At 36.7% G+C, this 25,229-nt stretch overlaps 1 protein-coding gene across 2 annotated transcripts; it reads right to left on the reverse strand.

Moving 5' to 3' along the window:
• Positions 1-233: 233 nt before the first annotated feature.
• Positions 234-16,362, reverse strand: LOC579449 (dTDP-glucose 4,6-dehydratase). 2 transcript variants are annotated; one of them, XM_779566.5, is made up of 2 exons: positions 16,040-16,362; positions 234-4,158 (listed from the first exon to the last, which is right to left on the reverse strand). In XM_779566.5, the coding sequence occupies exon 2, from the start codon at positions 4,147-4,149 to the stop codon at positions 3,163-3,165; it is 987 nt and encodes a 328-aa protein (XP_784659.1). In that variant the 5' UTR covers positions 4,150-4,158; positions 16,040-16,362; the 3' UTR covers positions 234-3,162. The 2 variants fall into 2 exon arrangements, with proteins under 2 accessions (XP_784659.1, XP_003728292.3); XM_003728244.3 differs by lacking the exon at positions 16,040-16,362 and adding an exon at positions 13,614-14,103.
• Between the last annotated feature and the right edge of the window lie 8,867 nt (positions 16,363-25,229).

The raw sequence follows: 25,229 nt of genomic DNA on the forward strand, positions 1-25,229 counted from the left end.
TCATCATCATCATCATCCTCATCATCATCATCATCATCATCATCATCATCATCATCTCATCCTCATCATCCTCATCATTATTATTAATATTATCATCATCATCACTATTTTTATTATTATCACCATTATCATCAAATCCATGATCATCGTAATTGTCAGTATCATCAACATCATCATTATTTAAGATCGAGTCCATGAACAGGGCAAAAGAAATTCAAAGTCAGTCATTACTATTTTCTTAAGATTTACTTTCTTCTTTATTTTCATTGAACTACCTAAAAACGAGACATGTCGTGAGTACACATAGGACCTACCGGAAGTACTAAAACCATCATAAAACATGATTAGCTTACTTTCAAGGAAAACGTATAATTAAACACAAGGAGCGATCACGTCAACTGTAAATAAAAAAAAAAAAAGTATATATATCCTCTACAGCATGTTTACAATAAAAACAAGAATGTTAAAGTGTAAATTTAAAAAAAAATAGGCTAACAAAATTTTTAAGAAATAAGTTACTAGTTTGCAAGTATACAGTTACTTGCATCCATATGCACGCATGTATTGAATAATAAATATGTGAACAGCACAAAATCAAGGTGTATTCTACCAATCAAGTATTCATCACCAACAGTTTTGAGCATAAATATCTTTAAGTATTAATCTCATTAAATAGTCTTTTCAAACCTCTGAATTTCTAACCCATGCCTCACCACATGAACCAACATGGATACAAGAATACATTTAAAATGTATACACAACTAAGACTACTTCAGCCTCTATTCAGTCTCTAGTCTTTTGAATGTTCGAACCACTGTTCACAATATTTCAAGTATTAAACAAAAAAACATTCCAAACAAAACTACTTATGACATGTTTTCTGCCGTACAAAAAAGTACAAAGGGGCTGCAAAATTATGCAAAATTATGCAAAAGATTGTCCAAAATCAAGTCCTCCTTCAATCATGAATCCCTGTCGCAGGACTTATATTCTTAGGCAAGACTTTAATCTAGAATTGCCAAACTCCACCCAGGTGAAGTAAATGGATCCTGGCAGGAATGGTTGAGCGCTGTAATGGCAGCCTTGCTAAAGCCAGGGAAAAAGTAATGTAGCACCATGAGTGACAATGTGCCAGACATGAGTGCTATAAAAAACTCCACTATTGTTATAATTATTATTACTATTATTATCATCATCATAAACTGATTAGAAGTTGTTGCTGCCACCTACATGTATCTGACAAGTGAAACTTGAACCTTGAACCTTGAAGAATTACTCTCCCAAAAGCGTGAACGCTGTCCTGGAGAGGGTTGTGCTGTGTTGCGTGCTGTTGGTGATGTGCTGTTGGTGAAGTGATGGTGGTTGTTCTCCGTGCACTATATACAATGTTCAGGGTGCAATTAGACCTTACTGTTGAAGGCACAATCAGCATCTTTATAGTTTATTTTCATTCATTACTTCAACAAATGCAATGTCTGTGTAACTCTATAAAGACCACAATGTGCAAGCGTAGATTTTATGTGTAAGAAATGAGATACCGTACACCATTTCATATTTCCATGTATTTGTTCAGGCTAGATTGCGTACCATATTTCATAAAATAAATATGCATTTTTTTAATAGAAACAAAGCACACATAAAAGCAGATGCCACCTGTAGCAATTAATTATATGACCAGTTCTGTTTTTTTTTTTGATAGGACAGTTCTAGTCTCCACATTGATTAAAATTTCCAGATCATGATGGTTAAAAAAATGCTGCATCCATCAAAGGTAAAAGTAGATGCTACTTTCAAACAATTTTTTCAAACATACTCCCCATTCTTTACAATTGCAATACAATTCTGATAGCTTAGAAGGTGTCAGGTTTTGTTAAAACAAGATGTATAATACAGCATTTCCTGGAACTTTTCTGAAGGTTTTGCATTTCATTAAAGTTCCAATCGTTTAATACTAGTAACAGGTTGCTTTGAACAATGTGCATACATAATACAAGCTTCTTGAGAATGTTGTCTAAAAAGAATGATCGGTAGACAAGTACTTTCACTTGAACTTAGCAATATCAATTACAACCAAATGACCTGACTCTCAACGTTTATAAGTAAAGATAAGACAATGCATTGAAAAATACATTAGAATGTATTAAATTTGGTGAAGACAGTCATATTTTACCAGCATTTTTCGTGATACCTGTACTGCTATATCATATGCTGGTGTTGCAGTGAGAGACTTTCTAATCATGACAGCTTACAGACAACCATTGCACAAAAACATATTAGTCATATCCTTATCTGAATCAAGAATTATAAAATATGATGGTACATACATGTATGATTGTTTAGATCATGAATAGGATGTAAATTATGCAAGTATTGTTACATGCTTCAGCAGACAACTCTTTCCTATACTGTAGTTCACATTTCCATCCCTTTTCAGCTTGTATTAATTACTAGTACTTCCAGAAAACGGAATGACTTAGAATCATACTTAGAATAAATGCAATATTGAACAGCACCATTAAGCATGAAGTTACTTGAAAGTAATGAGAATAGTTTATCTTTTTCTTGTCCTTGTCATATCCTACAGCTGTTGAAACATTTTAGGGGCTTATCACCCTCCCCCCCCCCCTTTTGCTTTGTATCACATTCATTTCCAGTCCACAAGAAAAGAGAAATGTTGTATCTGAACAGCTGAAGAGAAATGTATCTGAACAGCTGAAGACATGTATCTAACATATGGATCAATTTAAAAGCACTCTAAAGGGCTAGGAATACAGCTGTAAGTATATGAACAGGCTAGGCATATGACTATGTTCTCTTGTATTTCATTCTACACTTTGCAAAAAAAGAAAATGGACATTGTTCAAAATGATCATATAAATTGTTAATATAATATTATCTCTCTCTACTCTACCGCTGCATATGTAGGTCATTTGCAAACACCAACAAGTCTATAACATGACTTGGAAATCTATATGGACCTATAATATTATTTCATGATTGTTATTGTTATACAATTGTTGTAATAATCATTGAAAATATTGTGATTTTAAACATAACAATGTCTCTTTCATATCCAGTGATTTATAGATCGAGAGACATGGACCCTGCTTTTCTGAATAAAGTGATAGCTTGATATTTGCACTTTTTTCACACACACACTCCTTACACATTGCGTGCGATCCGCACTTCGTTCTCGGTCATGTGGGGAACTACTTTGAGCAGTTCCTTGACACCGTCTTGGACGGAGACAGTGGGCTTGAATCCAAGCTCGCGTAGCTTTGCGTATGACACCTCGTAGTCACGCTTGTCCTTGTCCTCTCCGCTGTTGGAAGTGGTGATCTTGCACTCCGGGACAAGATCTTGGATGGTATCAGCGACATCCCTCTTGGTCATGTTCATAGATTCGTGGCCGACGTTGTACGCCTGGCCGCTCATGGTCTTGTAGTTGTCAATAGCAATGAGGAATGCCCTAGCAGCATCCTTAACGTGCAGGAAGGTCCTTCTGAAGCTACCCTGATAGAGGTCAAAGTGCTTCACAGTGACAGCCTTGTGGGTCAGGTCGTTGATTAGGAGGTCAAGGCGTAACCTTGGAGATATGCCAAACACGGTCGCCAGTCGGAGTCCGACGCCGCCCACTGATCGGGTCAGCTCTTCTCCCTTGGCCTTGGTGCTTCCGTAGAGGGTGAGTGGACTGATGGGGGTTTCCTCTGTGCAAGTGCCGTTGACTGCTCCGTAGCACGAGCCTGTGGAAGCATAGATGAGCCGCTGGTCCGGTCGAAGGTTATTGACGATGTTAGCTGTGCCTTCTTCGTTGATCTGCCTGGCTTCCTCAGGATCCTTCTCGCAGGCAGGGTAGCCAACAATGGCGGCCAGATGGATGACAGCGTTGCAGTCCTGCATCTCTCTGGCTAGTTTGTCCTTGTCTCTGATGTCTCCGCGGACAACGGTGAGATTGGGAGACCCTACGATAGGTAGGATAGACTGTACACCCCAGCTGAGACGATCGTAGATCTTGACTTGATGGCCACGGTTCAGGAGCATAGGTACAATGGTAGTCCCAAGGTAGCCAGCACCTCCAGTCACCATCACCTTTAGTACCTCACCAACATTGTTGTTAGATCCTGCCATGATCTCAGAATGTCCGTTCATGGTGTGATTCTGAAATAGAAAAATAGAAGAAAACAAAAATGACTATCGTTTGCTCGTTAACATGTCTTGTCAAAAATGTTCAGACATTGATAATCAAGGCAATGTTTCATGAAACTGTCATAAGTACACACTAAAGTCCCATTGAAGTTCCGTTTCAATGGGATGTCGTTGTACTTAGGGGGAAATAACTGAAAAGATTATTATTATTATTCATTTTGGGGGACCCCGTACCCCATACCCTTTTTTTGTTTGGTCTCCTATAATGGCTACAGTACATATATGTAACTAGTCGACAACTAGGCTTAAGAAGGTTTTATGTGTAATTGTACATCAGCTCTGGTCAATTTGGTGCGCTTTTATGTTTTATGTTGTATTTGGTAAATTAGGGGGACCAGCCTCCTGTACCAACATTAAAGTTTTAAAATCTCTACTATTACATAACAAAGTGAATTCTATTATTTTGGATGAATAGTGCAAATATTTTGCCAAATGAACCAAGTGCATCGACTTCCCAGCAACCACAGTACAATGTCTGTAATTTGTCAAAGAGGTGGGGATTAAAAGAATTTTATGGTTTCATACATGTAGTTCTTTAGATATCATTGTTGCATGCTGCTCGTGAGGAATTTAGGTTTCTTTCAAAACTGCAAGAGCAGAAGACTAAAATGATATAATTAAGTTACTAATTATTCACAATCCTGGCCCAGGGTTCTTCATTTGTTATACAAAGAATAAGTTAATCTCCTGCATTGACACTTCACTGCTTAAATATATTTGTTCATGCTAAGTGTTTGCAGACCTGTACAAGTACTCTTGCTCGCTGCTTTTAACAAGCTACTGCATTGTACCGGTGTTTGCAGGTACATGTACATGTACTTCAAATATGCATCAGAAAAACTTTCATTTGCTGCTTTTAACAAGGTATCCATGTGTTGACTTGCTGTTGTTTGGTACAAATATAGATCTTTAGATATATGGTACCAGAATTAATCTCCATGTTTATCTTCTTTATTGACACTTCACTGCTAAGATGTATTTGTTCAAGCTACGTTGTATTGGTGTTTGCAGGTACATGCATGTACATGTACAGGTGTACTTCAAATATGCAACAGAAAACTCTCACTTGCTGCTTTTAACAAGGTATCATATGTTGACTTGCTGTTGTTTGGCAAAGATAGACCGTACCATTTTTGTTTAAATGTTTGTCAATTTACATAACATAAAAGGCAGCACAGTTCTTCTTTTTTCCCTTCTTTTCCTTATCTTTCAATGGGACTAACAGAACTTGAAGATCTATCTTTCTTGACATTTAAATGAGAGAGATAAAAATAACTGTATGTCAATCTACATAACATTACACAAAATGACATATAGTTCCTTTCTTCTTCTTCTTCTCTTTCAACTGGACTAACAGTTTCTTTGGCAGAGTTTGAAAAATGGCTGATTCAGCATTCATCAAGGCTAAAAAGTAAAGTAAAAAGCGGTAAATACCGGTAAATACCGCATATTTCCCGGCGTCCGGGAAATAACCCTTACCGAAAACGCAGGCTTATTTAACCTGCTTTGAACCTGCGTCTGGCCTGCAATCTTAAATACATGCTAATTATTCTATTGCATGTTAAATTTTAGCCTGTATTTTGCAAAATCAGTCTTACATGTTTTAGCAGGTTAAATTTTAGCCTGTTATTAGCATGCATTTTGCAAAACACAGTCTTACAGTTTAAGCAGGCTAAATCTCAGCCTGCAGTTTAAAATTAGCATGCCTTTTGCAAAATACAGTTTTAGCAGGTTAAATCTTTAGCATGCCAGATGAGATGCAGTTTAATCTTTAGCATGTAAATTTCTATCATAATTTGTTAAACCTGCAGTCTGAAGAAATGTCCTCTGAGCAGGTTTAGAACACAAATTTAACCTGTTATTGCTTTTTACATGTAGCCTGCAGGTTATTTTTCACATGCACGTTTAATGTTATATATCAGGGGTGATTCAAGAGTTTAAACAAAAATAGGTTCATAGAAAGCCGAGCAAGCGAGGTTTCGAGCGCTTGGGGAGGCATCCCAAGACAAAAATTTAATTGAATTTAATTTTCATTTTTTCAGTTGGTTTTAATTGGTCTCATTGGGACTTTAATAGGACTTCAGTTGGTTTCAATTGGTCCAAATTGGTCCAGATTGGCCCTATTGGACCAATTGGCCTAGGCCCCATTAGACTTTAATGGGAACTCAATTGGTTTCAATTGGTCCAATTCAGTTTCAATTTCAGTTTATTTTCATATTTCACATGTTTATTTCATTACATATGGCATGTTACATTTTTGGTAATCATTTTTTTGGGGGGATGCATTTATACAAACGAACAGAATAATACATAAGACTAAGTTAAATAAAGGAAGAAATATGATGGAGCCTAAAGAGAGAGCAATGCTTTTAGGTCATAGTTATAACATTGATATAGTCTTGTGTTTCATAAATATCTTAATTGGATTAAATTGCAACTTATATGAAGAAAAGATATATTTGAAACCAATTGAAAACCTTACAGTCTATGGGGCTGATTGGTCCAATTGAAGTCCCATTTAAGTCTAATGGGGTCAATTGGTCCAATTGAAACCATTTGAAATATCTAATGGGGCCAATTGGTCCAATTGAAACCAATAAGACCAATAGATCTACCAATAGGAACAATAGGACCAATATAAACCAATAAGACTAATTGAACCCAATGGGACCAATAGAAACCAATAGAAACCTTCATTTATGTTAGCCTGCCTTTTCGATTAGCATGCTAAAATTAACCTGCAATACGTATCTCATGAATATTCATTATTACTTTACACGTCTCACAGAAAAATACATTTATCATGATTAATTGTTAAGCAAATTATGACAATTAATGCACATATCAATTTTGTGATTGTATTTTTCTTTGGAAATTATTGACCAATAGATTATTTGTCTGATCACACTTACATTCACGTTTTAGCAATAGATATATTGATTATACGATTACTAACCAATTAGAAATAGCATGTATGATTTTTATATATAGGTGTATGAGCCTGTACTTTCACAAAAGTCAATCTTGTACTAACTTCAAATGATCTTTGTGATGGAGTTGGTCTAAATGCAATTGAGATTAGAATATTCCTATTGGTGGACACTTGCAAATATTGATTATGATGTATCAATTTATCCCTCGTTCCTCTACCGAGTCGATATACCAATAGAAGTCTTGTACTGATAGTGATGGCAATCAGATATTTTCATTTTTGTTAGCCTGCATTTTAAATTAGCATGCTAAAATTAACCTGCATAACTTACATATTTCAGCGTTTTTGCAGGCTAACAAAGCAGGTTAATTTGCATACTAAAAAAGCAGGGCAATTTTGCAGGCTAATTGAGCAGGTTAAAATGATTTTGCAGGCTAAAATAAGCCTGATTTTAAAATGTACAGGCTAAATTAAGCCTGCCTAATTTGCATATTTCGGCGTTTTTGCAGGTCAGTGCTTGCTAAGGAATTAGCCTGCTTTTTAGCAGCTATGCAGGCTTGATGCAGGCTAGAAGCAGGCCTGCCTTTTCGGTAAGGGAAGCCTCCGAAGCGGAAAATATGCCAACCCTGTTTTTGTTAATAATGCATTCAACAAAGGGGAACCAAGAGCCAATCAAAGGGCAAAATGTGAATCCAGTGAATACAAACAAATATATAATTCTCTTTTTCTCCCAAGGGGTGGAGAGGACAATGATTGATTCATACCAGGAAAGTAGATTTCTACAGTGTTTGTTTTTTCATGGTTCTTGTAAATGAATTGTTTTATTTAATCCTCTTCATAGCTAATGTATGGTTCATAATCAACTAATTCAGTTCTAATTAAACCTGGGTCTTAAATCACGTTTCACAAATTGAAAACTTAGACCTCCCAGTTTCGAAGGAATGCCCCTAAACCCAGCATCAGGTTAATAATTAGTTAAATAGGGCTCAATTTCTTTGTTGTTGAAACACTGTGTCTATGCTTGTAGACTACACAAATCAGAACCCAACAACAGTTCAGCTATTTAAAGATAAACTTGAGTTCTGGTAAAAAAAGAAAATGAATTCTCACAGAATCTAACGAAACTTACACTGTATGTTCAAGATTACAAATAAATGTCATGTGCCAAACAATTTTAGAAGAAAATGTATACTGGCTGAGTAATGAGCATAGAAAGATAAGGAAATCAGGGTAGTACTAGCCCCGACACCATGTGTGTTGTCCCATATACATCTATCTGTGTAAGTGATTGTTACTTTACCAAGACTCTGCCAAATTTATGATGATTTTGATGACTCTAGAACCTTGCATTACACACCATTACTTACATGCTATATGATCAACTTTTCTGATCCATTCCACACCTTTTCTTTCACAATGCAATTGCATTACCAGTACTCAAGTTTATCTTTAATAAAGCAAGCCCGAGGCAAGTAATGGTGATGGTCCACATAATGTATAAAAGTCTTTTATCCTTTTCAGTTTCAGGACAATCAATGAATCATTCCACATTTTGTGGGGTTCGCTCAATGACTTGCAGTTCAGAGTTTTTCCAGAGTCCTAAAAAATATGCCGGATGCATGAGTTGAGTGAATACAAAGGGAACAAAATTTCTGCACAACGTACTGCATCCATTTTTGTTTTGCGGCTATATTGTGCTTGATGCCAGGAATCTAAAATAGGAAACCAAGCTTTAAAATCCTTGTATAGGCAACTTGTTGAGCGATTTAAAAAATCATTGTTTTTCGATCAAATTTGAATTTTTTATATATTGTCTATAAATTGTTTTCAGAAACATTTCATTTTAACAACGTAGTAATGAAAGAAAATATTATTGTTGGTAATTTGAAGAATATATATATTGAATCACTTGTTGCTTATGTTTAAAAGATATATTTATATCCAAAAATGCAAAAACGCTAAACCATGTTTAAGTGGGCTAATATCTTTTATCAGTAACACAAAATACATAGAACTTGACATTGCAAAACAAAAGAAGATTGAAGGAATTGATTGATTGATTTTTATTCCACAAGCTTCCAACATACAACAATATACAATAATAACAGATAAAAAATAAGGCAGCTTGAACAGGATAACCCACGAAAGCTTGAGAGCTTATTTCCAGTGGGGTCCCTTACAGACATGTATAAAATTAATAAGTTAAAATAGTAATATTCACAGACAGATAAGAAAATTAAAAGAACTACTTATTAAAGATAATAATAATAATAACAACGGTAAACTGATGATAGAAATGATGTTAAGTACAAGAAGAAAAAGAAGAAGGAGAAGAAGAAAAAGAGGAGAAGGAAGAAGAGGAAAATAATGATGAATTTGTAGAATTTCTATAACGTATGAAAACATAAGTATATACAACATGAAAAAGTATGAACCGACAGAAGAATAAAAATTTCAATCATATAACATGTCATTCACTTCTCTTCTCTGACTGTCAAGTATTAGGTATTCCTTTTTATTTCCTCTTAAAATGATCATAGTTTCCTATTTCTTTTACACCATTGGGAAAGGAATTCCAATGTTTTATGGCATTGTAATAAAACGAATTTCCAATACTACCTACTCTTTCTGGTAAGTTAAAGTTGAATCGGCTATTTCTTGTATTATAATCATGTACGTCAGTAACAAGATCGAAGTTGGATCGAATATAATGATTCGACCTAGTATGATATATTTTATGCACGTGATGCAATACGAGTTGTTTTGATCTTTGGTCGACTTCAAGAAAACCAGCTTTAGAAAGTTCGCTGTAGCCAACATGAGTTCTTGCCTTGGACCAGAACAGTTGATAAATCTCACCATTTTGTTCTATAAGATGGGTAGAAGAATCCCTGCAATCTAAATGGTCAATTACTGTGAAGTTATTTTTACTGGATGCACCCAATAGTTTTTTGAAAATTCTCATAATTTTTTTTGATAACTTTTTTTGATAATTTTTTTTTTCTTTAATAATTTTTTTCTTTTTCTTTAATAATTTTTTTGGATAATTTTGTTTGTGATAAATAGTTCTTTTTTGATAATTCTAATAATTTTTTAATTTTTTTTTTTTTTTTCTATAATTTTTTTTTTTTTAATTTATTAATTTTTAATTAAAAAAAATAAATAGAGTTAACAGTTTAATGTAAACTGACAATTTAAAAAAAAAAAAAAAAATTCATGATAAGTTTCATGAAATCATGCTTTCCGGTAACCCAGTAATTGACCAATCAGATTGCAGGGAAATTACCGGAAAGCATGGCTATGACAAAAATCATGCGTCCGGTAATTACTGGAAAGCATGATTTGCCATGCACCCGGTAAATTTGTAAAATAACAGATTTTTGTATTTTTTACGATTTTGGGGGCCCCATTTTATGAAACAGATGATGCACAGGTTTAATTCGTGGGTCGGTGGAATTGTGTGCACGCGGTACCTTTGAATTTGATCTAAAACCCACTCGGCTGTGCCTCGTGGGTTCAAACCATTCAAAGGTACCTTGTGCACAAATCTCCTACCGATGCACTCAAACCTGTGCATCATTCGTATACTGTATAATCTTAAACTTCTTTTGATCTGACTTGTTTATGTTACTATACCATGCAGGGTTAGCATAGTCAAATAAACATTGAATAAGAGCAAAACAGAGTGTACGTCTTGCTTTTAAATCCATACAACTTTGATATCTGGACAAAAATTTCAGACGAGAATTTGCATTCTTTACAACTGATTCTACTAAAGACGCACTATAAGAAATGGTCCCCTGTGGAAGAAGTATTTTGATTTTAATCCTATGATATATACTGTAGAAAATAAAGTGTTATCCACTATTTCTGTATTGTTGGACGTATTTCATCTGTTCTTACCTTTTGTAATTATTGTGCAGTGATTTTTATGATTATTGTTATCATGATGTATGTACGAATTACTTGATAAATAAAAGTTTTAAAAGATAAAAAAAATTAAAAAAATTGAAGAATATAGGAATAATTTAGCCCTAAAAAATCAATCCTAGCTGTCTTGAAAAAAAGTTGTCACCTCTTTGCTCAATGACCCAGTTACAGACATCTCTAATTGTTCCATTATGTGGTAACTGGAAACCAACAACATAGAAGGCCAGACAATATAAGGAACAATACACCTTTTCTGATTCTGATACGTGACACAGAAAACTGTGACGGTGTTGTTATTTTTGTATTTCTCTATTATTGAATGGCAATCGAGGATGACATCTGCATACAACATAGATCCTAGGGTCAATCTACAGGTACTGTATTAGGAAAAACTATTAAAAAAAGATCAGGGATATGTCCCTCCGAGACAACTTTAACCGAATTAAATCTCCTGGAGAGCGTCAAAAGACAAAATATGCTTTGGAAAACTCCTCAAAGCAGACAGATTTTTCAGTCTATACATGAATAATTATATGCTTACCGACTATAGTATAAGATACAGAAATATAAAGTGTGTTTTGCTAATATCTTACAATAAAATGAACAAAAGCTGCCCCCTTTCATATATAGGAACGACAGGGGCGGATCTAGCTTTTTGCTAAGGGGGGGGGGGGGGGGGGGGGGGGGGGGTTGACCAATTTTTTTTTTGGTGTTTATTTGAACCCCGTAAGTGATGTTTTCCTGGCATCTATTAACACAATGGAGACCATAAAAAGCAGTGCATGATAACGTCTTTTTAAATCAAGTAACAGTACACAGTTATATCCAGAGTTATCATGTGTTTGGTTAAGTTACCAGATGAGTTGAATATCTTCTCACAATATTTGCACTTGAAAGGGTTTCTCTCCAGCGTGCGTTCTTTTTTCTTTTTTTTTTCCTTTCCCCCCCCCCTTTTGTTTTGGTTTGTTTTTTGGGCCGCCCAAGGGAGGGGTTTAAACCCCCTAAACCCCCCCCCCCCCGTAGATCCGCGCCTGTTTCCCCGCGAAGCGTGGGCGCTGGATGTGTTTTATTTACTCAAATTGTAGTATTACAACACGTCCGTATTACACCCCCATGTATAGTAATTTACCCTATATGCCAACTTTTTTGCATGATTCAAACATACCTTCCAGTAAAAAAAGATGCGAGACTGGATTGCCGCAACTTCTTTGCCCTGTTTGCTTCCATATTGCTTGTCACTACACTCAGACCAGACTGATAAAAAAGTGAGCAACTTGAACAAGTAATCCAGGAAATGAGCAGCCCAGCTCAGCGTGCGTTGCCAGGTTAAATCTTCACAAAATCCCCACCCAAACGACACTTAAAATATCCCCAAAGTTGCCAAATTTTGACAGAAAATCCCCAAATTCGTTTTTCATAAAACTCAATATTATTTTCATTCCCAAATATTTATTTTTCATTCCTAAAGACTTCAACAATCCCCCAATTTTTTTTTTTTTTTTAATGTGGGGATTTTGGGAATGAGAATCGGCAACGCTGGCCTAGCTTGTCACTTCGGCGGTGGCCCGTGTCCTCAAAAAAGCTGATGGGGGGGGGGGGGGCAAGGGACTCTGTGACATTTGTTCGCCCAACCCCCCCCCCCTCCCCCCAAAAAGAAATAATAATAATAATAATAATAATAATAATAATAATAATAATAATAAATGAAATAAATACATAGAAATAGAATAAAATAAAATTACAAGTTTAAAAAAAAAGATAAGATTTAAAAAAATGGTCCCCGGATTTTTTTTTGGGGGGGTTGCAACCCCCCAACCCCCCCTCTAGATCCGCTTCTGAACGAGCCTTTACTTTAGCCATGTCCTTGGACCTTTAATATGTTATGTCTCCATTGGAGAAAAATGACAAGAAGTTTCAGAACACAAATTTAAACAAATGTATATCATTAACATAAATCCCTTCTCAATCACAGCTTAGCAGATTTAAAGAAGATCAGAAAACACAGCCTGTTACTGTAAGGAGGCCCCATCCTCACTGTCAAAGCCAGGGGAACCCCCTGACTGGTCAAGCATATGCAATCGGGACCATAACGATAGCATGAACCAATTCAATCTGACCATGGACATCTGACCCACATTTTTACGATCACAATCCGATTCCCAGAAGCCAACCAAAGCTAAATCCATCAACAGCCAGTCGGTCAGACCAGACGTACTACAATGTAGACTACAGACCAAAACAAGCAAACGTCAAAAATAAGTGTATTTTCAATTATTTTGAAGATAGCTCCACTATAAAATTGCTAAAGAAAAGTCTAGGGACTCAATCTGATCCCTCCATCTCCCTGGCCTGGTCTTAACTAAAGTAAAGTCGTGTTAGCATCCCTCAAATCGGACGGACTTTTCTGTCTAGCTACACGTACCAGCGCAGCTGCAGCTGTCTCAAGCCACCGTCTCGCTTGGGGCAGCTCATCAAATCATTATTCAGTGGAATTTCTCCATCATATTGCGAAGACAAAGCGACAGCGATGTGAACCACTACTTACTTGTACATGTACTTGCATACGGGGGCGTTTCGTAGGTGATGTCGATGACTTCGGCGAGGGCATGGTGCATCCAGGCGAATCGACCGTGTTGGATAATGAATGTTTACTTCCAAATCTACATCTACAAGTCGAATGCTTTCCTAGACCAACAACATCACTGGCCATGTTCGCACCGGTATCTGAACACAATGACTGACCTGGCATTGGATCTTGAACTAGTGAAGCTGAACTTGATATTAAATTAAGGCGGGCCGGGTTCTTGCAACTCCAACTCAGCTTTGTTCAAAAGGGCGATGAAGCGCTCGCGCAGAAGTGCATGGAATAGTCGATTGTTAAGTGCAGTCCTTCAAATAATCAATAGATGTGTAAGTGTGAGCAGTTTATGTTCTAAAATGGTCATTAACAATACTTCAGAGTCGGATCACCAGCCTTACATAAGCATATCTGCGTCAGCTGTGCGTTACATATATGTCGAGTCGTACTTGAATGAACACGCACATTCGTAATACACGTGGGTACATGATGTAGTCTTGGTACAAGACTTTATCAGTTCACACTGATTCGGTAGATTAAGAACAATATTATTTATTATATAGCGGGAATCATTTTAACCTTTCGGTCTTGTAACCAGTGGCGGGTCCAGGGGGGGGGGGGCCTTCACTGAATAGGGATAGTTATCAGGGGCGGATCCAGGAATTTCTTACCGGGGGGAGGGGGGGGGGCAGGCACACAATGGGAAAGAGAACATATATATATTTTTGTTTAGTCCCGAAAAAAATCGCAACGACTCATGCAGCCAACCGCACGTGCCCCCTGTGCCCCCTGGATCCGCCACTGGTTATATTTCTTCGCCCCAGTGATCTCGAGGCAGCAAACAGCAAGAAATTGCGTAAACAGTTATAGGTCCAGTGTTTGTTAAAAACTATTTAAAAACTCCCACTCTCTCCAAAACTACTTCTATCTTTATACGGATAGGGTGCAGTGGGAGAGCCTGTGTATTGCGTCTTAGGGGTTGAGCGCCATGAAACTCTTAAATTTGTCAAAATTTTTAGGAAATTCAAAATATTGGCAAGGTAATGGGTAAGATTATGACAAGCAGCAGATACACACATTCCTGAAACATCACAGTTAATATTAATAATATACCGAGATACTGGCCAAAATTAGACGGAAAAGATATTATCTACAAAAAACACCTATTCGGCTCAAATTTTTATTTCCCACACTAACTTGAAGGTAGTTTAATTATCCATCTTTCGGCACCAGATTCAAGGCGGTTAGAGATTATGCTATATTTAAAACTCAATGTAAACACATTAAACACGTCCTCACTAATACACGTATATGCATACAGTTAATACACATGTGGACAAAACTGTCGATTTTATGGAAATCAAATCAATACGTTGCTATAACTCTTTACTGAAAAGAGATATAACCCCTATGGAAATCATATACACGATTGAAAGCACGTGGTTTGGATTTTAGTTTTCGAACATGAATACACCTTTTGTAAGAACCAATTCGAACGAAAAAAAAAGCTCTTTATTATTTTCACGTTAAATTGAGGGCAATTTATTGCTAAAATTTAAACAGAGTGTATGCATTACAGAGACACAAGACATCTTTTAAGAGTTTTACAAATATATACGTTTTTAAAAACAACAAGCAATATTAGGTTGTGGTACCTCATAATACATATCGGCTTTCTGTTGTCACCTGTGTTTCTTTCACAGTAATTAAGTTTTAAACCATTTCATTGGTTCTAAATTACGAAATTCTCTTCTTTTTTTTCTTCAACACTGCAAGATATAATCATGTAGAATAGCATCGCATACTTCCTACATTCAGGGGCGGATCCAGCCGGGGGCAAGAGGGGGGGGGGGGGTCCCAAATCTTGAGAAAATATTTAGAGGCGAATCAGCCAGCCGGTGTATCGGCGAACGGCGATTGAGCGGGGGGTGGGGGGAGAGAGCACATTATAGTAAGCAAGTTGTTTTCTTTATTTGTATACATTTTCTGGAGCAAGCTATTTTCCGATACTTTTGATAAAACAGACAGAGTTCAACTAAACTCCATTAAGGTTATTTGCAGATAGACTCTGATATCTCGTTCAGGTGGCCATTTTGTTGCCTATAGGAAGCAGAACAACAACGGCAGAAGTATTGATTCGAAACAAGAAGGGCGCCATAGTTATTGACTCGACGCTTTAGCGATTTCTGTAAATGAACTTTCAGATGACGAAGCTCGTTTTTCAACACTTTGTTTTTATTCATACATCATCAACAAAGTTTGATTAAAAAAGGGTTAATGATCGAAGAATTCCCTTAAACATCGTTGATTAAAAATGTTCGTCATATCATATTTCCTTATAACACAAGCAAGTGAGCAAAGTAGATGAAGTATCGAAATTGAACAATACGAACCTTGTTTTACAATAAGACCGATTCAAATCCAATTCAAATGCCAAATCTGCCGAGATGCAAGTTTGTTGCTAAAGCTGGATGATGATGATGATGAAACTTTCGGTGAATTTGGTGCGAGCGGTGAACACAACCTGATGTCGTGTTAATAACTAAATGCGGGATAAATTATGTTCATATGATATATATCTATCTGCCAACCGTAGCGCGACCAATGATCAGGATCCCGTGTGAGCAAAATGAGCTAGAGGATATTTGTGACGACGTGTTCCTAAATCGACCCAACGTTCTGCAAGTAACGATTGTTCCGCTTGAATGTGAGGTTACATAGTCAATAAGACCATCTCCTCGATCGCTGCTCTTACATAAGTTATCGATTGTGCCCCTTTTGTGAAAGTTCTTTTGAACACAATCATAGTAATGCAGTGACGCTCCTCAATCCAAGGTAAGTTGTCAAACCACTGGCTTACAAAGATCTGTTGACTTACAGGATCAAAAGGATTCGTTAAAACTATATTCGGGATGACGTCAGGTGTCCAGTTAACGAACCTTGCAATATACTGTAAAGGAATGAAATGATAAATAAATTGGGCAAGATGCATGGGAGTGGTTATCCATTTTGTCGTGCATGGTCGTCGAACCCCCCCCCCCCCTAAATAACGCTTCTATTGTACTTGTCCCATTCCTCTTCTTCTTCTGTTTCTTACACTTCTTCTTCTTCTTCATCTTTTTTCGTGCTTTCTCTTCTCATAAATTTTCTATTTCCTCTCCTATTTCTCTTCTCTTCCTTCTTTCCTCCTTAATTCGTGTACCTTCTCTTTTCTTCTTCTTCTCCTATTTCGTGTCTTATTTCATCTTTTTCCCTTTCCTCCCCATTTGCTCTTCTCCCTCTAATTCTTCTTCTTCTTCGTCTTCTTTTTCCTCTTCTCAATTATCCCTCTTCTTCTTCTTCTTCTTCTTCTTCTTCTTCTTCTTCTTCTTCTTCTTCTTCTTCTTCTTCTTCTTTTTCTTCACTTCTTCTCAATTCTCCCTCTTCTTCTCCTTTTTTTCTCTTTCTTCTTCTCCTTCTTCTCCCTCTCCCTCTTCTTCCTCCTCTTCTTCTCCTCCTCTCGCTTTTGAGCTCTTCTCTTATATTTCCTCTGCCCTCTGTTTACCTTCTCATCTTCTTCACTTCTTTCTTCCCCTGCTGTATCTAATTCCCTTTTATGTTTTTCCTCAAAATTCCACCAACACAATTTTTTTTACTTGTTTTAAAATCTATAACGCTTGTTTACCCGATAGAAATGCCAATATGATTTTTATAAATTATTTTAAGAATAACAACCGCTTGACGATTTAAAACATATATAAATGTAAATAATGTTTCAGTATTTTTGTCATTTCTTTTTACAAATTTGTCTCGCTCACGACTGCAACAATTCGTCACCTTATGATAGTGTCCAACGGGGGGGGGGGGGGGTTATTTTCCAAGCTAGCGAGGGGAAGTTCTCGATTAATTCCAATGAAACCGCTCGCGGAAAGCCTAGACTGTATTATAGCTACATGAAAGTTGTGATTTCGAATCAAAGTGGATTGTGAAAGTTAAAAGTATCCTAGACAAGAGTGGAATGTCAAACTTGTGGGTTGAGGATACCCCCTTAAACCAAGGTTGGGAAAAATCATCTTTGGACCTTAGATTAAATGATATTGATTTGCAAAATTGGAATAATGAAGTTTATAGAAATATATTATGCTCTAATTATAGGCTTTTTAAACAGGAAGGTGGTTTGGAGAGCTATTTTGTTGAAATAGGACGTATGTGATAGGATATCTCTTTGTAAGTTTCGGTGTGGTAATAATAAGCTGCCAGTTACCAAATGTCGTTATTTATCTGATCAACCTCTTGAGTTATGTTCCCCTTGTAATATTAAGGTACATGGTGATGAATTTCATAATGTTTTGTTGTGCCCAGCTGTAGCAGTTTGTTAAGAAATATCATTACAGTAGGCCTAACATTATCAAATTTCATCAGTCATTCAGTGCAAATTCTGTTAAGCAGTTAAAGAACCTTTCCAAATTTTGTAAGATTATTATGTCTATAAGTTTGGATAATTTGCTTTGTCCTTTTTAATACGTTAGACTTTTGGTTAAATGGGTTGTTGTCGTTTTTAGTATCGAATTGTTCATACAATAGTGTTAGTACTGCCAGTTGAGATAATTATAGGGTATTATGTATTTTGTTTGTTGTTCGCTGCCAAAGATTTTCTTGTTTTTTAATATTTTCATCGTGTTTTTTTAAACGATATGAATATCATTGTTGAACATTATATTTGTACTATTCAACTGTATTTCTTCCATGCCCCAGAAGGGACCGTTAAAGAAATAAAAAATCATTGTCAACAAATCATTGGCATAAATTCATTGGCAATAATTGACATAATTATATTACTGTACTGATAAGGATAATGTACTGAAATTGTTTTGTCGATGGGTGTCGTGTGTACATGTATGTGTATGTTCACGCTCTGTATGCTGATTTCCGGCAGCCCTTATATTCAACAGAAAATTGCAAAATACATATATATTTTTGTTAAATATCTGTAACTGCTCGGAATCTTTTGCTGTGTTCAAAATGTGAAGTGGTATCAATTATGAATCACTTGTTTCAACCATACCTTTTCCACAGGACTTCCCTCTTCTTCTCTCTCTCTCTTTCTCTCTCTCTCTCTCTCTCTCTCTCGCTATTTATTTTTCTCTTCGTCATAACTCTTTCATCTCTCTCGCTCTCTATCTCCCTACTCTTTTTCTGTCCATCTCTTTCTACACTTCCCTCATCTCTCTCCATCTCTGCCCCCTCGTCCCTCTCTCTCTCTCTTTCTCTCTCTCTCTCTCTCTCTCTCTCCGACATCCTCTCATCTCTCCCCCCCCCTTATCTTTGTCCCCCTGCCTCTTTCTCGTTCTTCCATTGTCGACTCCTCCTTTGTCCGCTTAAGTTTATCTTTCACCTTCTTCAGTAAGATACCAATATTCAAGTTCACACAAAACGTGTCCAAATTCTGTTTTTTTTTAGATGTTTAGTTTGATATTTTGATAGTTTACGCATTACTCACAATGTCCGTATGCCCATTTCCTAGAAAGTATAACTTCATTTATTTTGTTTTAACTTTTTTAATCTGTTTGAATGACTTTTAATGTGGCACAGTAAACTGTAATTTTGCATACACAGTAATTATTCTAAAATGAAATGAAAGGGCTCTTGAAAGTCAAAGAGATATATAAATGTAAATAATGTTTCAGTATTTTTGTCATTTCTTTTTACGAATTTGCCTCGCTCACGACTACAGCGATTAGTCACCTTACACACTAAGAAAAAATGGTGCAAGTATGCACCTTTAAGGGTGCAAACCGATGCAACACTGGCAGCACCTTTAGGGGTTGAATCCTGCACCCTTTAAAAGATGCAATCCTGCACCCATACTCGAGGAACACTCGTGAAATTTGGTCGTACACAAATACATATTAAATATAAGGGTGCAAATTGTTATTTTGCACCCTTTTTTTCTTAGAGTGTAAAGTCAAATAGCCCTTTCATTTCATTTTAGAAATAACCTCTATTTCTCTCTTCAAGAGATATGGAATGTTCAATCTGAGGGCTTTTTGTGGCCTTTGAAAAGAGCACACAATGGGAGCAGTGTAATGGATTTAGAGTTTGTATCGCTCTTGAAAGTCAGTCAGCCCTTTCATTTTATAATCCATCCTTTGGTATCGAAATTGCACTGCCCCTATTGTGTTCTCTTTTTAAAGAGCACAACGAACCCTTAATACCTAATCCTAGGGATTCTTGGTATACATTGTTACCTTTCTTCGCCCCAGTTATCTCAAGGCAGCAGATGTCTGCTGCCTTGAGATCACTGGGGCGAAGAAAGGTAACAATAGCAAGAAATGTTGTAAATAATAAAAGGTCCACGGGAGTGGTTCTTAGAAGCTTCAACTATACATAAAACTCACACTCTCTCCAATTGTATACAACAAAAGGTTGTCTTGGGAACCACTTCTATCTTTACGGATAGGGTGCAGGGGCAAACCTTTTCCGATACCTGTATAAAACCAACCCTTCTTTATAATTCCGATATATGAGGGCTTGAATACTTGATAAATGATACGAACGAATTAGAGAAATGCTACAAAACATTCCTACCTGAATCCCTACCAGGCGCGTACGCAGGGGGGGGGGGGGGGGGGGGGGGGTTTTGGGGTTAACCCCCCCCCTCGATTTTTTTTTATGTGTATGTTTTATCTATGTTTTTTTGGAACCCCCCCTTTTTATTTTACGCCCCCCCCCTTGAAAAAATCCTGCGTACGCCACTGATCCCTACAATCGACACTTTCAAAAGCTCTCCTTGGCACTGTAAACTAATACAATAATCTCTTGCCAATCAATCCCTGAATTAAACACCAATCATACAAATCACTGCCAAACTCACAAATCCTTTCTCCTAAGTCTCTAACTTATCAAGCCAACAGAGCTCTAAGTATTAACACATCTAACACAGTGTAAGTCCAGTCCAGCTCTGCATGAGTTTTATTCTATCAGGCTGTACATGTGCTTCATGCAGATTATATTCAAATGAAAAATACATTATCAACCAATAGCAAAATAAGATTTAAGAATAAAACTAAATATTCATAAGAAAAAAGAGAAGAGAACCATTGATAGAAGTGGAAATATGTAAATGGAAGAGAACATACCACCTGATCTAGCTTTAAGAGTTGGTATGTGGTGGAGATGAATGGATGAAATAAATATACAAATGATGTGAAATGAATAATTATGTATGGTGGGAAGAGACTAGAGACACCAATAGTAATAGGCCATTTTCGTAATGTAACCAAATTTAATGCATAAGTGTTTGTGAAGTACCTCAATACAAATTATTTCATTCACCTGTTAGGAATAATAGTATTTCAATAGTCAGAATACAACTGCATATATTAAGTGTTGCTAGGTAGGTCAAGCCATCATGTTTGTCCAACCTGGCAACAACTTATGTATGTTAATTTGTATCACTCCTGGTTATTGCTATCTTACTCTTACACTCCATTATCTATGTCTTTGAAATTTGTTATCCAATGTATACACAAATTGAGAATGATCCTATCTGTTTAGATTGAAATCAATAAAGTTTGAATTTGAATTTGAATATGAATTGTAATTAATTAATTAATTATGCAAAGTGCTAATTTTATGCATTTTACAGAAAACTCTACATATTTGTCTCTAGACTTGTGAAAAATCTTGATAATGTATTAAATAGATATTTTCTTCATTTCTTTCAAATTCATGAAGTTTCATTATTTTTATGATATTTGAAAACGCATAGGCCTAGGTTAATTTGCATAAATTATGAATACGTGATTTTTTGTTGTTAAAGTATGTTTAGCACTGTGAGCAAAGCCAAAAACAATCATTTCACCCACTTTCTCACTATAGATTAAAAAAATTCCATGCACTGCCTATCTGCACAACACTTCTAATATTCGGGAAAAAGGGTCCGAAATTCATCATTTTATTTTCTTATGTATTTTTTTAATTTTTATTTCTTATTATATTTATTGTTTTATGTTTAAAACATTCTTTTATTCTGTAATACATCAGGTTACTTTGAGAAACATACCAAATCAATTTGAAATCAATTCATATCTCCCACTTATGAAGAAATACATTTAAACCTGTATACACATTGTACATGAATATCTGCAATAATTATAGCAAATTTTTGAAGACATGCGCATACTAATTATTGTTATGTAACATCTTACAGGTAAATCTGATTTCGACGAAAATGGTATCAAAATGTGCTGAAGACTTGAGGAAAAAAGTCATGAAACGAAAATTTAAAATTCCAAGCGGTTGCGGCGCAATCTCGGAAAATGTTCAGACCCCCCCCCCCCCCCAGTCCACGGGAGAGGTTGGTAGAAGCTTTAACAACATAAATCTCACAATCTCTCCAATTTTATACAACAAAGTTTGTCTTGAGAAACACTTCTATCTTTGCGGTTGGGGGTGCAGGGGGAGAGTCTTTGTCGAGAGTCTGTAGGTGGAGCCCCAGGAAGTTCTTGAATTAAAAAAAAAAATAGGAAGTTCCAAATAGTCGTCACGAGCGATAGAAATTGTAATTTCCTCCTTGAATGTCACATAGCCCCTTCCATTTTAGAAGTTACCTCTCTTTCTCTCAGACAATTTCGTGAGATGGAATGTCCAATCTGAGGGCTTGTTTTCTTTGGGAACAAAGGGAAAACAGGGAACAAAAAAGGGGGGGGGGGAAACAAATTAATTTTACCTTTATTTGGAGACGGGCCCCCTCCCCTGGTGCTCAAAGGGGGGGGGGTGCGATTTTCAAATTTGGGGGGGGGGGGGCAAAACAAAATTTAGTGCTCCCTGCCCCCCCCCCCCCGACACTTCGAGTTACAATGTGTGCACAAATCAAACGGGAGTGTGTGACATGCGTTACGCATACGTGTGACATGACACATAGTCATAGATGCCAGTTGGACAATCTCCATCTAATTACATGTATTGATCTCGTTAATTTCTCATTAATACTATTTCGGATTTTCTAATGCTTCCACTAATCTCCAATATAAGAAGGAATTACAAAGGCAAGGGAGAGAAAGAGAAAGAGAGGGGGAGGGGGAGATAAGGAGGGAGAGATTTGAGGAGGCCGGAGAGAGAGAGAGAGAGAGAGAGAGAGGGAGAAGGAGAAGGAAGTCCTGTGGAAAAGGTATGGTTGAAACAAGTTATTCATAATTGATACCATTACACATTTTGAGCACAGTACAAGATTCTGAGCAGTTACAGATATTAAACAAAAATATTGGTAGGCCTATATATTTTGCAATTTGCTATTGAATATGAGAGCAGGAATGATCGCAGCGAGCGTGAACATGTACACACAACACCCATCGACAAAACAATTTGAGTATACGTTATCATGTTGTTGTTTTAGTTTTATTGGCGTGTGTCATTCATTTATGAATGTTGTTGTTGTTTTGGTTTATAGGCGTTTATCATTCAGAAGTGAATATTTACCATAGAGATATATTATATAGCTCTATGATATTTACATACAGTCTAGGCTTTCCGCGAGCGGTTTCCTTGAAATTAATCGAGAAACTCTTCGCTAGCGTGTAAAAAGAAAATACGCGTCCGGCGTCGAGATGGTGACTTCCGGTGGGGGTGGACTGGCCATTGGGAGTCGATGATTTCACCCCACGGGTCACCCAATATTTTGGCTTAGGGGGCGGTTGATCTTAAAGATTGAAGATTCAAATTCTCCAACCGCATTTCAGTCCCAGTCCTCATCCGTCCATGGATGATGCCAAATGAACATTATGCTAATGGCCGAAAAGATTCGGGGTAGAATCAGAGCGTAACATTGAGGAAATTGACGAGCCGTATCAGATTCAGGTTCAATAATAGCGCGTGGCTCGAATTTCTGTGACCCCCCTACCATTACAAAATCGTTGATGCGCTCTTGCATCCTAATCGAAATGGATGACAGAGTATTTCTGCAATTATTCTTCCGCCTGTATTATATGGCTTGGTTATGAAATACTTTGTGGTAAACAAAATAAATACAAAAATAATTACCCTGAATTTCCGGCATTCGATGTTTCCCGTAATATTATATGTTTGTAATTATTTCTATAAACACCTGCCTTAATATTTATTTAAAAAAAAAGTGAATTAGAGGTGTTGTAATATCAGTAGTTGCTAATTATTGTGGTCAATGCAGCCTATATACTGTCCACACCTGTTCACACAATGGTTCGTTGATTCAGAGGGGGGAGGGGAGGAGTCACAAAGGCCAGGCCGTCCTGCGTTTTGAGACGCAATCTTTCTTCGTGTTTTTACAAATTGTAATAGATTATAACTCCTGCTATAAAAATGCAAAGTTTACTTTTGAATGTTCATGTATTCTGCGTGTTTTTCTAAAAGTTTTGTTAGAAATTGACCGGACGGATATTGACCTTGATCATGATAAATATGAATGAAAAATGACTTTTGGTTATGAAGATATGATCATGAGTTGATTTTTAAAAAAATTTAAAAAAAAAAAAAAAATCACAAAATGGCGCCTAGATGACGTCATCAGTCAAGGTCAAGGTTGAACACTTTTCTGTGTTTTGTTCTAATTCCGATACATTATGTGAGCTAAATTTTAAGACATTTGATTGAGCCATTTTAGTTATCTTGCTCACAAAAAGTGGGTCAAAATAAGAAAAATAAATAAATAATAATAATAAATAAAGGCAATTTTAACAAAAATATAAGGTGTTCTGTATTATATACAGCCCACCTTATAATAATAAAGAAGAAGAAGAAGAGGAAAGGTCTGTTGTCTCTCTTGTGTAGGTCTCATTGGCTTGGACCTCAATGTTTGACAACCCTGTAGATCCATATAGGTTTCGAGCGAAAGGTATACTTTTCATTTAAAAAGAGACTACCCCCTCCCCATGTGCACCTCACTGAGAGAACAAATCGAGTGAAATTTTAACAAATGGCGTATCTTCTATTAAAACCTGACAAAAGGAGAATCCAAGATTGTCACAAGGGAGGTGGAGACGACGAAATGTTTTAAAACAAGGAAAATTACAAGGCATAACATATAGAGTGGCTGTAGTTTTAAATGCGGAGGAGGGGCGCCAATTTTTCTCTTTGTCATGATTGTAGACTCGCCCCTATGTCTATAAAAAAATAAAAATTACTGAAATTTCGACTCAAAACATCCTCCCTCTTTCAAGTAACTTTACCACAATAAAAGCTTTAAAGGTATAGACCAGTTTTGGAAACGCCCCCCTATCAAAAATGAAACGGAAGCTCTTATTACTAATCATGACTGTGAAAGAATATGTTTTGACTAATACGTGATGATACAAATTTTGCCGGGAAACCGCCTACTAATTGATATATTTGGTAAATTATCCGGCCTGGATAGATATAGGGTAGTCTCAAACAGGGGGGGGGGGGGGGGGGGGTTAACATTTGAAAATCGCGCCGAAAATTTCGCAACGACTAAGCCAGCCACTGAATAAGCGGGAGGGGGGGGGAGGGGGGGGGGGGGGGTAGAGCACTTTTTTTTCTCCCGAAATTTGAGAATTTGGGCGATCGATATTTCGTTTCGTAATTAAAACAAAGTGAGGGAGGGGGGGT

The sequence above is a fragment of the Strongylocentrotus purpuratus genome, unplaced genomic scaffold, assembly GCF_000002235.5.
Source record: "Strongylocentrotus purpuratus isolate Spur 01 unplaced genomic scaffold, Spur_5.0 spur5_scaffold_8, whole genome shotgun sequence".
Classification (NCBI taxonomy): domain Eukaryota; kingdom Metazoa; phylum Echinodermata; class Echinoidea; order Camarodonta; family Strongylocentrotidae; genus Strongylocentrotus; species Strongylocentrotus purpuratus.